Raw genomic sequence first — 16658 nt, 5'->3', positions numbered from 1 at the left:
GACCTCCTCAAGACATCAAACTACTCAAAAACAAGCAAAAATCAAATTGACCATTACTGTGTCACTTCTGCTTTTATAGTGTGTGATATTTTTCACTATCAGGACTTTCCCCATTCTCAGCCTGCCAGCCACACATGCCCCACAGCACCCTAGTGCTTCAGTGAAGCTGGGCACAGCCACCCTTCTAAAGGCAAGTACAGAGCTGCTTCCCAGCTTGTTCCTGCAGACTGTATTAATTTTTAAGAGAGCTAAATTGATTTCTCATTTCATTCTCTCTAGCAGCAATGAACAAAATAGCTACATGGCAGAAATGCTCTCCTTCACGGTCTATAATAGTATGTTAAAAAGCCATTAATTCCAGGGTTTCTTGTCTTTAGCAAATAGGTTACTGTCACTGCTAAACTTAGGGAAGTGCCTAGCAGCAGCAAGGCAGGGAGCAAGGCAAACTCCCTCAGTGCTCTCAGAGTAGAGCATCTATTGAAAACCCTGAAGATGACGATCCAGAATGGGCTGTAAAATCAAAACTATGGATCAAGACATTTAACCTGCTCTGCTCTTCTTGTCTACTGGAGTAGTCTTGACAGAGCATGAACCTTAATCTGTTCTGTTTTAGCAACACAGGATGTCACTTCGTGAGGATATTCAGATTACAAATAGCACATGGAAACTTCCACTGCCACCAAAACAACCTCAAAGGTCACTGTGTGCCTACTTAACTGTTTCATACATTCACAAACCAAAGAAAAAGTCGTTCTAAACGTCATTCCTGACTAAATCTCCATGTAAGGGTGTGCTAACAGAATAGCCTCCTTCAGTCTTTCCCCCAGGTTTTCCTCTGGTCTACATGGCGTTTTCCTTCAGTGTCATGTCTCTGTGCCAGCACAAGGTCATCTGTATGGTTTCTCTGTGCTGTGGAGCTCAAAGATCAATGAAATCTTCAATGCCACGAACCACTGTGCTGTGCTCCAGGTAGCTTCTTGTATATTTCAGAAAATATTTCAAGAGTGACCAAAAAGCCAGAACATCCACACAAATATCACAAAAACAAATTGCCATGAGGTGGGAAATACGATGTTCAGCACACCAGAATTGGGAGTGTGATAAGTTTTCTTTGAGCCGTTAAGTTCAGTAAACCCATTCTCTCAAACCATTTCAACACACCATTAAAAATAATTGAAAGTAACTATTTAGTATCTCTGTTGAGCACAATGGGCAATGAAGCAAGTATTCCAAAAGAGTAACCTGGCTTTCTTTATGCTTCTTCCAAATTTACACTAACCAGTGAGCAGTTCACATTGATTTAACACAAGATAAGAGCTGGGGTGAGTGTGTGCCCCCAACTTGCAGCACCTGTGTTCAAGAGCACCTACAAACACCACACAAGACTGGAAATTGTTCACCTGGTGATCAAGGCTTTCCTTCTACTCCAGTCCATCTTTGCTAAGGAAAAGGCTCTGAGTTTGGTGACTCAGAAGTGCTTAAGATCACAGAGGAGCAGCCTGGAGAAGCCTATGCCCCAGCTAACCATGCTACAGCTCTAACAATGCTATGCTATTCTTCAGGGCTCTCAAAGCAGCATCTCAACACAACCCTTTTTCACAGTGAATAATATTTGCACTTATGAAGTTCTTAATATCTATGCAAAGCAAACTATAAATAATTCATTTATTCCACATGCATCTGCACCATTTGAAATGCATCAGTGCTTTTATCAATACAGTGGGACGAATTTACACTGCGCAGAATAGACTTGGGGGCATTTGGGCTCTCCATGAACTGTTGATTTGAGCATTATTATTAAAGGTAAACTGAAATAAATTACCTCAGTTACTGCAAGACATTTTTTTCAGCTTGGTAAATAAAACTTATTAGTTCTAGGTCATTAAATTAAATATTAGACTTAAAAAGAGCTTTGAGAGCTTATAATGCTCTCAAAAACATGCAGTAAAACATATGTGTCTCATTATCAAAGATAAAAGAAATGCTGTATTATATTTGGTTCTTAGTTATTAGTGCATTTTTCAAGAGGACTGATGCAAAGGCCCCGTTGCCATTCTCAGACACGAGCCAGGCACACAGACACTGTGGCTCCAGCTGAGGGGGCAGGTTTCCAAACAAGTAAATCATTTCCAAAAATGCCATTTAGAGCCTCTTGCTAAGCAATCTACTGTTCTCCTTCACATTAGAATAAATAATGTTTTCCCAGTTTTGCAGCTGCAGCAATTGGGCAGGGAGCAAAGATAGCAACGTTTGTCCTTCAGATGCCTGAGGGCATCCTTCAGCATCCCATGCCCCTTGCTGACCAATGTATTTTCATTTCATGCTTTATTCTGTTGTTTGGCTACAACATCTCTGCAAGGACTATCTCACCATGCTGAGCCAGTGTTTGGCACAAAGAAGATGCACTCTCAGTTGGATCCTGCAGCCTCCAAAGCACAGCCCCAAATCCTGACAGCAGTCACCACAACATACACTCTGTCTTGTACGACATCCACAGCAAGGCTGGAAATACAAGTAATGATAGCAGGCTGCATCCAATCAGTTGGGTGTACCCAGTGAATTCCAAGCTCCCATGACACTGGGGTTGGAACCTGGTGATCTTTAAGGTCCCGTAAGCTCCATGAGCCATTCTAAAATTCAATTGTATTATTATTTACAATACAATATTAATTGTAATAACCAATACTGCAATGGAAGCATAGTTATGTCAGATTTGAGACCAGTTCTCTCTTTTTTTTTTTTTAGCTCATTTGAAATCGGAGAAATGACAGTGCTATTGATCTGACACTCATTATTTCTACTTGCCCACCACGAATCAAAAAAATCCCTAAACATCAGCACATCCCATCAATTTCAGCAAGTTTTCAGAATAATTTAACGTGTCATCCTGTAAATAAATACTTTTCTGGGAAAGGAAGGAAACATAGATTTAAAGAGCTGAGAGAACTGAATTTTGCAGATGTCTGAGTGATGGTGGTACTGCGCAACATTGAATCATAGGAGGAGAAGGAAAACAAGGATAGAACACAGGTATCTATTTTTTTTTTGTTCAGATTCTCCACAAAACGTTGCTAGAATCACTCATTTTGTGGCACTTAAATAGGCAATTTTTCTGCTAAGCCATTTCAGCGCTCTTGCTGTACGGAGCTTTACTAGTCTGCTGTAGGCATTCTTTCATTTGCACTTAAACTGAGAATATGACACCAATGGGAAAGTGTGCTTAGGAATCAGGCTACTGCACTTTCATCTGGCTTATCAGAATTCTTGATCTAGATTTCACCACTTAGCCAGCTAGAGAGAACTGTGAAAAGCAACTATAACACAGGCAAGAAATTAATGTTGCAAAACAGCTATGGGTCCTTGGATAAAGGACTGCAGATTGCAGTCTTGTCTTCAAACACCAAATTACTTTTGTATACAGAATATTTATGGATTTACAAATAAATTTTCTAGTTATATTAAAATCAATATCAGTGGTATTAATAGCAAAGCAACAACACAAGTCCTTCAAAGATATCTAGGCAGTTTTGCTCAATACAACTTTATATTCTCTTCAACAGAAACAATATTTTAGTAACATCAGGGCAGGCAAAACTCACTGGAGTTAGAGTGCATGAGAGAAGGGAAATGGATTCAAATACATGTTAGGACTGGACTTTTAATGAAAGTGCATATGACATCAATATGTGAATGTAACTTGAAAAATACCTTTTATCAACAAAATAACACATGATTAGAGAGGAGAGGTTATACACAGCCCCATGGCAGTGTTCCATTCTCTCTGTTCCTGTAGAAGTTTCGTTCATTATAATTCCCTCATAGTCTATCAAATAACTAAAAAAAAGTAGCAGCAAACATCTCAATAAAAGCAGCTCTTCCTTTATTAGGACCATTAGGATGAGGGTGACTTGGGAATATGCTCATTCAACACAATCCTTCAGCACTCTCTCTTCTTTATGGGTATTATAAATGCTCCAAATGGGCGTAGTAGACAAGGAAAGCCAAACACAAGGAAGGAATTGATCCTGTTCCCTTATTAAATTCAAAGGAAAGACTAATAACTTCAGAGATAAAAGGAACCGGACTGGAACCTACATGAATGGCACACAATGGATCAGCTTATTCTTGCCGAAGCTTCTTCAGTTTGCAACTTCCAGCAGGAGCTGGATTCTTCGTCCCCTAAAGAGTTCAATTCCAGCAAGCACTACGTGTATTAATTCCAGCATTACTTGGTTTTCCTCTGACTAGAAAACACACAGCAGCATAAGACAAAAAGAGTACATGGTGTGTGTGCAAGTACCAGACCGGCTGCTGCTGGGCCACTGTTTTCCAGTTGCTTAGCAACACTTCACCTCCCTGCTGGAAAAGAGGTGTTTTGATGAGGGAATATAAAGAAAATGATTTGTTTATGGTGAAATAATGATTTTAACCACTTCTTCTAACCATCACCTATTGAATCCTAGGAGCTCTTAGGGACAAAGGCTGCAGCTGTCAATGCCTAGCTATGAGTCCACTGGAGATCTTCAAATGAAAAATGGGAAGAACACAGGGCAGTAGTTTTTGCATATGCGTATCTATAAACTGGGAGGAAAACTGGAATAGGAATTTGAGGACTGCATTTTTGGGGAACCTATTTTAGCTACCACTGTTGAATAGAAGGTTAGACAGATGACTGAGGCCCCTTCCAACCTCAACCACTATGTGATTCTATGATACATACGTGATTCTGTAATTTCAGGAGCAAAGAAGAGAATGGGGCAAACAAAAGAGGAAATACAAAGAGAGATCAGGGGACAAACTGGAGAATTATTTGTACCTCACTCACCAGTTATCCACTTAGCCTCTGGGTCATGAATTTTGAAATCAGCACTGAAGAGATCTTCCACTGTTATCTTCTTCTTCTGAGATAAGCTGTTATCTTCAACTGTAACACATTCAAAAACAGTTATTAATTCTACTTTGAAATGTATCTGAAAGTATAGTAAGTGAGTAATGCCGTATGATATTGCATTCAGAAATGGTCCGCATTAAGCTTTCTATCACTCATAAACCCCTTCGTATTTTTAATGCAGCAAAGAACCATTCAATAGTTCACAAACAGAAATCTCTTAGCTATTTATGTCTGGAATATCTCTGAGCTATCAGAGACCACTAAAAATTAACTCTGAACGATGGTTTGTTCCGCCAAAAGGTGTGTCAGTACAGATCACTTTCACCAAATTAAAAGAGAGACTCCAGTGCTCTTTTTTATTATTATTTTTTTTAAAGTCTGATTGACATTTCAATTACACTGCTTAATTTGATTTCCAGTGTACCAAGACGTATTAAGACAAGTTCTTCTGCATAATTTTATGAAAATAATAGGTCAGAGGAACTTCAGGAAACTGTCGCAGTTAGTTTCCACCATGGCGTAAGGTTCTATCATAGGGCACCCATGGATATTATGCAGAGTGAAGCAGGATGTCAGGGAACAGCTTGTTCAGGTGCTGCTTTCCAAATGCCACCTTGAAAGCATAAGAAAAGGCACAAATGAAACTGTGCTGGAGCTTTGGGAAAGGACAGGGTGGTAAGCTCTTACCATTCCTTCTTTCTCTGCAGCATCAGACTACATTAGCTGCCGAAGGTCTTACAGACTCTAGGGAAATCAACTCTTTATATGGGCAGTGATAGGACAAGAGGGAATAGTGGGGGAGGTTTAGATTAGAAGAAATTTATATTTGATAAGGGTAAATTTTTCACTGACAGGGCAGTAAGGCACTGGTACAAGCTGCCCAGAGTTTGTGGATGCCTCAACATAGAGGTGCTCAAGGCCAAGTTGGATGGGGCAGCCTCATTTGGTGCCTGATCTACTGGTTGGCAACTTTGCCTGTGGCAGGGGGCTGGAAGTGGATGATCTTTGAGATCCCTTTGAACCCAAGACATTCTATAATTCTATAGGTACTATGTTAACCTCAGTCATAGAGCTGGAGAAAAAAATAATACAAAATTTGATTAACCAGTGATCTTTTGGTGAAAAATTCAGATCTACTGACTTTTCGTCTAACACAGGGGCAAGTTGGAATGCTAATTAAGGATGCATGCTTCATTTCTCTGGCCCCAGCAGAAAGACAGCAGACAAAAGTACACTTTCAGGCTCTGAAGTTGTCCACCCTGTCCTGACTATCATACCCGAGGATAGCTTAGAGCATCTCAGCAAGTTGGTGGATACCACACTGCTGCAGAGTTATTGGAACTTCCTCAAGTCAGGGAAGCAGAGAATCAAGCATGTTGCCCACCACCTCTTTCGCCCTCGGATGTCTTCAGCCTCAGACCCATATGGCAGATGCCAACCAGGGCCTGCACAGCAGTGGTGCACACAACACAAGGACAGATGATTTGAGTGCCAGGTTAGAAACCCAGCAACCAAACAGCACACCTGCATGCTGAGAGAATTCGGTGAAAACAATGAATTTTTTTACTTCTGATTCAGTTTCAAAAGTGTGATGGGAAACGTGCTCTGGTCAGATTTTTTGGGTTCATCTATCAACACATCCTTTAAGTTAATGCACCCAAAAGGACATGGGCTGAACTGATGAAACCTCATTCATCAGGACACAAATGTAACAAGGATCCAAAACTCCAAAAAGCTCAGAACAAAACAGAAAAGGTCAGACCTCCTTGCCTGTTTTCCCTCTGTGATACCAATGCTGTTTTTTCCAAGCTTTCTTTTGGTTTCAGCAATGTTCTGAGACTGTCTGATGGATCAGGCAATCTCAGCCACCTTTCCTTCCATCAGCCCTGGGGCTCAGCTACAGGTCACTGTCCTGGGATACTCTGCACTGCAAGCTGACAGGTATGTCTTGCTTTGCAAATGTCCATCTCTTGGCAGCCCTGATCCAGCACTTCAGAAACTCCCACCCCACCTTGCTTTCCTGCTCAGTGCTTGGGCAGACCTGAGCCCTGTTCCACCCCAACAGAGCTCCCTGTATCACAGTGGATAAGCTTTAAAATACATGTTTTTGTTGGAAATTAATGTTTCTGTGTAATACTTATGAATTAAAAAAATGACACTTTTTCACATCTGGTTTCACATTGGATATTTACCTGCTCTTGCTAAGCAGCAAAAGCCATACAAAATTAAGTCCTTCTTAGCCTCGCTCTTCATAGAATGGAATTGCAGAATGACCTTGGTTGAAAAGGACCTCAAAGATCATCTAATTTCAACTCCCCCTGCCATGGGCAAGGCTGCCAACCACTACACCAGGCTGCCAGAGTCACATCCAACCTGGCCCTAATGTATCCATGGATGGGGTCTACAACCTCTCTGCGCAACCTGTTCCAGTAGAACAATATTAAAAAAAAAAACCAAACAACAAAATACCAACAGTATTTTCCTAAGCATAATGCCTAATGATATTTTGGTATAGATTTGTTAATCAAAACTTCTGTAATTTTGGGCCTTCTCTTCAGCTTTGATACGTGTGTGTGCACATGCATGTCTATAAACATTTGCACATGCTAATACAAATACACACATAATTGTTAGGATGAGACCCATACAGACGCCATATGCTGCAAGAAGTGAGCAACTGTCAATTAGGAAAGCTTCCATCCCACACTTTTATCACTTATATGAATAGCCTCACATTTTTCTAAGGTGGGTGGAATGGCAGGTCTCACACACACACAGCCTTTGGCATAGGCAACTGCATTATTAAATGCAAGCTTTCATCAGTTACTGCTTCTTTTAAGAATACTGTTCTAAAATATCAGAAGATATACAAATCATAAAACTGTTCAAGTTTTATTAGGATTTTATAATCCTAAGAATCCTCAGAATTAGCTAGCAGTACCGCACTCCCATTTTAAGCCAGCTGAATGCAAACAGTGCTCTTTCCAGTTTATGAGATAATCCTGAAGCAGGGTGAGTCCTGCCTCCCAGAAACCTTAACCAGTAGGGATTTCAGCCTTTCTGAAGCTGAATCCACAGCTGGAAGGTTTGAATTGATTTTACAGAAGAATCTTGCAGATATATATGAATCCTTTTTTTTCCCCCTAAATCATTAAATATCTTAATCAGCATCTGCTCTGCTAAACAAGCCTTGTCTGTTCCCCATTCTAACATTCACTCTTGCTTTTGCATGAGGCTGCTCTGATGTTCACATTATGGGCAAATGCCATCCTGATGATACCAGCTGGTGATCCAGCTAACCACTTTTCTTTGTCTGAGCATGGACTGCAAGCCTGTATATTGACTATATCCCAGGCCTGCTCTAAATTACTCTCTGTATGCACTGAATGATGCTCAGCATGTTTTAGAGCATCTCTGCATGACACGTGTTGGTGTTGTACTGTAAAACCAGCCTTCAAACCAAAAGGACATACTAAAAGAGCAATGGTTTCCCAGCCAGGGAGAAGGCCAAGATAGGTACAAGCATGAAATGCAGAGATAAAATGCAAATTATATTTGTACTAGCACAGTAGTGTCAGATTAGACTCCAATATTACCATCAGAAGAAAGACTTAAGTGTGAAGCATCCTCAAGAATTTCACTCTGCTCACGCCAGGCTGCACTATCCACTTGAGAGATGCAGAGAAGAGGATTTTTTTCCAACATCACTTTCACTGTTGGCAGCAGCTCCCAACATCCACAAATCTGCTATGCCTCCTTACTTCCATGTTCTGTCCTTCCCTTGGCTAACAGCTAAAATATCCATCACTGTATTTTCTGGAAACCCAAAGATAAACATTTCTCCATCCAATGAACTATTCTAGGGCAGGTAGATGCAGATTCTGCATCTCCTTTTGGACAGGCTTCTTTATCTTCCTCTCTCCTACCTTTCTGGTAGGAAGTGCTATCTGCAGTCAGCACTAGCAGTGACTGTGCTTGTGATGTTTGCCAAGCCAGCCTCAATGTCTCACTTAGCAGTGCCTGTGAAATGAGCCACTTGTTAACCCTGTGCCATCGCATGTCCTTATAACAAGCACCAGGGCCAGTGGCCCAAGGAAGACTGATTTCAGCTGCTGCCAAGCCACAGCAGCAACCTAAGCTATCAGATTTTACCCTTGGCAGAGCCTCACCATGAAGCAGTCTGTATCCATAATAAAAACAGAAGCAGTACTGAGCTCAGGGTTTTGTATTTGCATGCAGGGGACAGTTCAGAAACACCAACAAGGAATAAACCAACCCAAATTCCATTCTGCTATATCAGAAATCCCCAAAAATGTGGTTTGAAGTTTTGGCATATAAATTCACTTGGCACTTTGATCAGTTTTAAACAGAGACATTTTCAAAGGTGCTGCTTGGAACTCTTGCTAAATATGTGCTAATTAATATCTGGGTGATTTATTTCTATACACGTGTATACACAGAAATACAAAATGTCTGTGTATGTGCACATACCAAGAACACATAAATACACATGACTTTTACTTAGTTCTCAGTGCATGCACTTCACATTCCCAGTTCACATCATCTAAAATAGAAGCTAATCATAATAACTCAGAGTTACTTTTTCTTTTTTTTTTTTCCTAAGAGAACATTAACAACACGGCCTCAATGCTCAGTACACCTTTTCTGTATCACCACTTACCTGGACAATAGCACTGTAGTATCTACAGTCCAAACAGTCATTAATGGATATATAAAATACATAAATGTAAATCATGAGTCACCTCCTCTATGGAGGAAGAGGAGTAACGCTCAGGAGAAGTCCTAAATGAGGTCTATGGCAGAGGCCAGAACTGAAACCAGAGCTCCTAATCCTCATTAGATACTATTCTAACTGTCTGTACAGACATTCTTATTACAGGTGCTCACGTGGAAGGAATGACTTGTGACTCAGACTGTACTTAAGGTATTTGTGCTGTTCCCCACGTATCCACCTACATGGGATCTTGCTCTTTATGGAAGCTGTACCTGTGCTCTCATCTGTGCAGTGAGAGCCACTGAGAGCATCACGAAGTCCACAGGTAAGGGTTTAGGAATCTGTGCTTCAGCATGCATTTTTGAAAAGACAGGGATTCAACTTCCATAAAGTAGGAGGTAACGTTTCCGTAACTAATGGGTACCATTTATCACAGCAAGTAAGTGTTGCCCGATGTGAATACAGACCACAGGCCATGCCTTAAAATGCCTCAGAGATGAACTGCATGACCCAAAGGTGTTAATCTGAACTCTAGCAAAAGCAATTTAAAGAATGATTCTTAATTATGTTTAACCTTAATTAATTTAATCACTTAATTACTCTAGTGTGACCATGCGCTGCTTATGTTTACATTAACAAATTCTGGATAGCATGAAATAAACTGAACGTAGCATATCGTTAAGTAATCAAAAGGACACCTCAGTGATTGTTTCACTCATTTTCCAGTTAATTATGTGAAGTCCTGTGTTTCTCTGTTTGTCTCTCTCTCCTCTTACAGGACTATTGGATAAGAATGGTGTCAGGGAAGATGGGCCAGAACTGCATGTCAGTTCACATGCCACGAGTTCCTAGACATTTCTGCCTTGCAGTTCCCATCTCAATTTTCCTCTTAACCACCTTGATCTCTTCCATTTCCTGTAGTTTAATTTCTCCCTTGCTGCCTTTCATCTATTCCATCTGTGCTTGCATGTACTCATCCAACGAGGAGACCCTTTTCTTCTCCTACACACCCCTCTACAGGTGATCAACCTTATTCTATGTTTTGTAGCTCCTAACCCTTTCCAACACTGTGTTCTATGCTTTTCATCTCATTCATCTGTCCTTTTATATTTAGATTGCAAGCTTCTCAGAGCAGCAAAAGCACATTACTTCTGCTTAAGTCATAGAAATTTCAAGAGCTGTATAATACATAATAATCAATAATCATAATGATATCACATTAAGATTCAAAACTACAACCTCAACAGCTACTACAAGAGAAGTAATTCGTAAAGATTCCATGTACAGAACCGTGCTGAAGCTCCGTAACAAGATTAACTTAAAGAATTTCTTATAGGGAAGTTACTAATTATCTGCTGGAGTTATCTAGCATATACCTATCTGGAGTTGCTTTGTAAAGCTGAAACACCATGGTCTGATATGAAAGCCAGTGCAGTGAAAGGATTTAGGTGCCTACACATAGGTATTCAATGCCATGGTAGATGCTCCTAGGTATGCAGTGAATTGCTGGTTGCAGCTCCATGTGGGCATGGACTTCAGGAAGTGCCATGTCCTAACTGAGTGCCCCACATCAATGTCTCAGGTGCCCTCTACCTCTAAAACAACACTTGCAATCTGTGCTGAGGGAACCAAGTTTCTCATGCTGGTACCTTCAGCTCAGCAGTGGTCTTGATCTTTGAGTCAAAATGTAAAACTCTAAACCAATCTGTTTACAAATGGTATTGAACTCAGCATCTCACCAAGCTAAAGAACTCCAAGGATGATTCCTTAGATGCTGACTTTGCAGTCAGCTTGCAGTCCTTTTACTCTTGGAAGTGTAAAATTATAGAAGAAAACAGAATGAAAATGAGTTAAAGGTGATAAATACCTGGTGTCAGGAGTATAACAGAGGTGACAATCAGGGAGCAGATAACGAGAATAACAAGTAAGGCAATTGCAATTCCTTTCCAGTTTCTTTGTGGAGGATTACTCCCCACCAGCTCCTAGAAACATTAAAGGAAAGCAAATGTTTAGAAAAGGCACTGAAAGACAGAAACAAACTGCAGAAAGTGAAGAGCAAAGTATTCCTGCACAACCACAGCACGTGGCCATGGTCAGGCAAGCAGGTAAGCCAAGTACAGTTCATGATGTTGTAATACGTTGTGGTGTCAATATAATTCCTTCTAAAATCAGATGATGTGATAAACAAGTGCACTGTGCCCACAGGATGCTCAGGCATCGCCTGCCTACACAGATCTTGCTTACCAAAGGCCCATTTCCTACCTACCCTTATTAGGTCTGAACGAAGAGCTTTCCATTAACTTTCAGATGACTTTTAAAATAAGATACTAGGGAGGAATACAGGGAGATAAATAATTCACAGGGGCACATAGGGAGATAAAAATCCATGAGGATATCTCCATGGTGACCTTTTTTGCCTTCTGAGAAAACATCACATCCACTTAAACCACCTCTCCTTCATTCCTATGTTGTTAGGTCTAAGGACATGAAGACAGGTATCATGTCTAGCACACCCATTGTATTTACTCTCATCTTTTGCTGGATTTTCCCTTATCATTGCACACTGAAAGTGAATTCATTCATGCATGAAGCAGCTACAGTACGAAGCATCCATGCTCTCCACTTTCCTAGAAAGCTGACTTCCCTCCAGAGATCAGACCTCAGAGCCTGAACAACTCTAAAAGCTCAGCCTTCATGCTGACCTCTCTAATTGTCATGGTTTCTTGGTTTGTCATCAGTATGCTGATAGGTCCATAGGTCCCTTTGCCCACTTGTCAGGGAACCCAGCTGAACCAGGCTGAACCGTGACACTAATTTAGGATTCTTGCTTCATTTCCTAAATTATGAGGTATAATTTAATGATTTTCTAATACAAACATCCTGGTACCTGTTCAGAGCCTTTTCTTGCTCCCCTCCCTCTCCCCAAGGAACACAAAAAGCCTGTAATAGAGTAAGGGCTTCTGTGATCCAGAAAGCTTATTTTCAACTTGTTTAGCAACCTCTTCCCTCCTTGCTTTTTTCTCAAGTGTACTTGGCTTTTTATTTGAAATGCAAAGTAATTAGAAGGAACAAATTTATAGAGGAATCTGAAAAGTAGGTCAGGGTCCTTGAGAAACATAATTTTGCCACCAAGCAAACAGAATGTAAATACTTGCATTTTTATAGCATCTTCATCCTAGGTACCTTTACAAATATTAATCTCATCTTAGGACAGAACACCTTTACTGGGCAAGTATTTTGGACTCCATTTCAGAGTGCAAATAAACCCAGGAAAAAAATCCAGGTGTTGTTATAAAGGGGCAGAAATATTCTTCTTTCCACAGCAGGGCACGGAGTGACACAAGAAGATGATGGGAGAAATGGGGAAATGCAGCTGAAAAACCACAGTGCTTCTGTACAGCCACTGCAACCCCTGTCTGTGTCTGAAGGACATGCAGAGGGAAGTGCAGGCAGCTCTACAGGACTGATGGAAACACTCCCTGGAAAGAAACTAACCAGCTCCCCAAATGTAAGTTTTAAAGTTGAGAGAACTACTTCATGGGTTTGAATGAGACCTACAGACCCAGATCTACAAACCACAAAGTTTCCCCATTCATACATGTTCTCAAGCTTTCGATGCATTGATACTTCATTTAATCTGTTATCATATCAAAACTCCATTAATTCTTTAGTCATTATATCAATAGTGGAGCAAAAGCACAGCAACTAAAACTGGGAACTTCTAACACATCCTGAAAACTATTCACCAACAAAACTTTGGGGTTTAATACGCTGCAACGAAGCAGAAGGAATGTTTCCATTTTGCTTTCAAAACATCATCAGAAATTTTTCCCAAATAAAAAGCAAAGACGAGATAAATGACATTTCAAATGAAGGCAAACAGCTTTACTGGGGACAGGCCTGGACAGCAGCTTTGTTATTCTCAGTCACTTGCAGTCTCTTCCAATGGAATCACTTACAGGACATCAGAACACAATGCCATACAAACCAGCACCCATGTCTTGGGTCTTTCCTAGCTTTATTTCTCTTGATTCACAGAATCATAGAAAGACCAATAGGATCATCTAGTCCAACCATCAACCCATGCCTGTGACCACTTCAGCACAGTGCCACACCTCCACATTTCCTGAACACCTTGAGGGATGGTAACACCCCCACACACTGGGCAGCCTGTTCCAATGCATCATCACTCTTTCTGAGAATAATTTTTTCCAAATATCCAACCTGAACTTCCCCAGTGCAGCTTCAGGCCATTACCTCTTGTCATTTCAAAATATTCCAAAGGGATACTGTGACCACCTTTCACCTCCAAGATGTTACAGCCTTACTGTTCCCTAGCTCCCCATGTCTTTGGCTACAGGCTCCCATCCCTTAAAAAGGAGCACCTGCAAGCATACATCAGCTGTTGCTCAGGTAAGCTTCTGTGTGGGTTCCAGAAGCCAGGAATGTGTTTAATTAAGCCCTAGGCAGCCAAGGATTTAAGCAGATGAGAAGCACTCCTGAAGTGGCATCTCAAAGGGTTTGTTTCCAATGTGCAGCACAAAGGTCTAATTTGCCCATTACTGAAAGATTCTATATCCAAACTCAACAGTGAACTGCAGCTGTTAATTCTGAAGTTATTACTTTGTCTTCAATGCTGAAATCTGAGTATAAACCAAGTACACATAGTTTCTGCCCCAACAAAACAACCTACCTAAAACAGGATAGGAGATGTCAAAACAAAGCCAATCATCTATGTGAATCACCTGCCCTCTGCTTCTTAGGAAGAATTCACACAAAGCCTGTATGACCTCTGCAAGGAGGGAGTCTGTCAGCCTCTTTTTTCTCCTTCTTCCCTTATCCATTTCCACCCTCTTCTATCTCTTACATAAAACCTTAATTCCTTCTGGATTAGGGAAGTAAAACAGAAGTTACCACAGCTTTTAAAGTAAGCACCCACCATTGATGCTGCGTATTACAAACTGTAAATGTTATCACTCTCATCTTCATTTATGATTGAAAAATAACACTACCCACCTGTGAACCTGACTTTGAAGCCATAAATCCAGACAGATACAGTATTTTAAGACTCTAAAATATGGATTTGTGGTGACATATTTTCCTCCCTGTGAAAGAATCACTGCACTGACATGTTAGGGATGAAGGCAGGACGTGTTCTGATCCAAGATGCTGTCAACAAAATTATTTCTGGCATAGTTATTTGAAACCTGCCAAAAGTCTGCCTGCGTGGTGGCATTATTACAATAATAGCTTTCTGAGACAAGAATTCAGTCATCTTTGTTTTCAATAGCTATGTCAATGCTGTTCAATGAAAGAAGGACACTGCAGACATCATAGAATGAAAGAATCAGAGAATCACAGACTGGCTTGGGTTGAAAGGCACCTCAAAGATCACGAATCTCCAACCCCCCTCGCACATGCAGGGCTACCAACCTCCACATCTAATGCTAGACCAGGCTGCCCAGGGCCCCATCCAACCTGGCCTTGAACACCTCCAAGGATGGGGCATCCACAGCCTCTCTGGGCAGCCTGTGCCAGCACCTCACCACTCTCTCTGTAAAGAACTTCCCCCTGATATCCAAGCTAAATCTTCCCTCCTTCAACTTAAAACCATTTTCCTTTGTCCTGCCATTACCTACTCTTTTAACGGATTGACATTGCTTGGCAAGCACTGGTATTACCAAATAATGCTATACATCTTGGGCCAAAATCCCTAAAGTATCAAGAGCACCATAGAGGGCAGGTCATGGTGGCCTTTGAGTACTTTTCTACATGGAGTTGTCATTTCTGTCCTTAAAAAAAAGTAACTGAAAGTATGTGCTATCAGGTGTCATGCACCTACAGACCATTCAGAATACATAAAGTGATCTACATCTGCTGGAAATCTCAGTGGCATTGCTACATTTGCAGACAGGAGACTGAGTTCTCAGTTATGCCAGTGTAACTCAGAAAGGATACAATAAAATAAAATAAAAAGTAATTCTATGAAACAAAAGCCTGCCTAAGAACTTTACAGGCTTGGGGAAGGTTGGATGGGATTTATAGAAAACCTTTTGCATGGTTACCATGCCTGCCATTCTTGCAAGTGCTTTTGCAAGCTCTGCCTCTTGAACTTTCGATTTGCTTCCCTATTTTAACTAAATAACCCGAGCACAGCCCAAAATGCTACACTCAAACAGAGTAAAGAAAGAAATCTTGTTGTCACACAGTTAATTCAGGTGTGTTCTACCTACTATTTGTGCTTCATTATTCTGGATTATAACTTTTCCCTGAAGACACAGCATGGTGAGTACAACGTATGTGGCAAGCCAGCCCCCAAATTTCCAAGCACAGCCCAGAATAAATACACTGTTCAGGAAATAAACACTTTTGTCCCTGGCAATAACTCCTATGACCTTCAATGGAAAAATAATCTTGTCATTAATTAGCTCTTCATAACACAAAATTGCTGCAGATTTGACTGCTGAATAATACTACAAATAAGATGAAGAGTCTTTAGTCCGTATCAATAGATTATTAACCTTGCCTTGCAAAAACAAAATAGTAATTGCAGTGGTAACGGCAGCAAACTGTTAGCATAGAAGCGTTTACAGTGGGAGGTTTCCTGTTGTATTGCTGATTGATAACATACTCCCTCATGTCTGCGTCCTCTGCTGCTCTCCTGCCTTGAATTTAGGATGGAGGCTCTTCCTGGGCAGGAATAATTTTTGGTACCCTGCCTGGCAGATCGCAGACCTCAATCACTAAAGAACTTAGAGCACATCATAATACAGGTAAACAATAATAAGCAAATAACTGCATCTTTATCTCTGAATTCAAGCCAAATTGCTTTTGCTGGGGCTTTTTATTTCCTTTCCTCTCCTTCTCTACAGCAAACTCCACTGTTAAGATGCTAAAGGTGACATTTCAGAGACCTCAGTGAGAGGAAGAAAAACCCGGTCTGCTTTTACAAATGAGGCATGGCATGCATGTGGGCTTTCCTGCACAAGTCAACAGAATGATTAAGGGGGGTGAAAAATGACAACTGTTATG

General features: G+C 40.8%; 1 protein-coding gene across 9 annotated transcripts in view; it reads right to left on the bottom strand.

Moving 5' to 3' along the window:
* The window catches only part of DPP6 (dipeptidyl peptidase like 6), a 489696-nt gene that overhangs the window by 145089 nt on the left and 327949 nt on the right, over window positions 1-16658 (bottom strand). For all 9 annotated transcript variants that reach the window (XM_048951963.1, XM_048951964.1, XM_048951960.1 and 6 more), the window contains 2 exons: window positions 11494-11608; window positions 4826-4924 (listed from right to left, as the gene is read on the bottom strand). In XM_048951963.1, coding sequence (XP_048807920.1) covers window positions 4826-4924; window positions 11494-11608 — 214 coding nt within the window. The remainder of the gene's footprint in view (window positions 1-4825; window positions 4925-11493; window positions 11609-16658) is intronic.

This window comes from Lagopus muta, chromosome 7 (assembly GCF_023343835.1).
Source record: "Lagopus muta isolate bLagMut1 chromosome 7, bLagMut1 primary, whole genome shotgun sequence".
In the NCBI taxonomy this organism is placed as follows: Eukaryota; Metazoa; Chordata; class Aves; order Galliformes; family Phasianidae; genus Lagopus; species Lagopus muta.
Note: the sequence above shows the minus strand (reverse complement) of the source record. Positions and strands in the feature narration are given on the sequence as shown.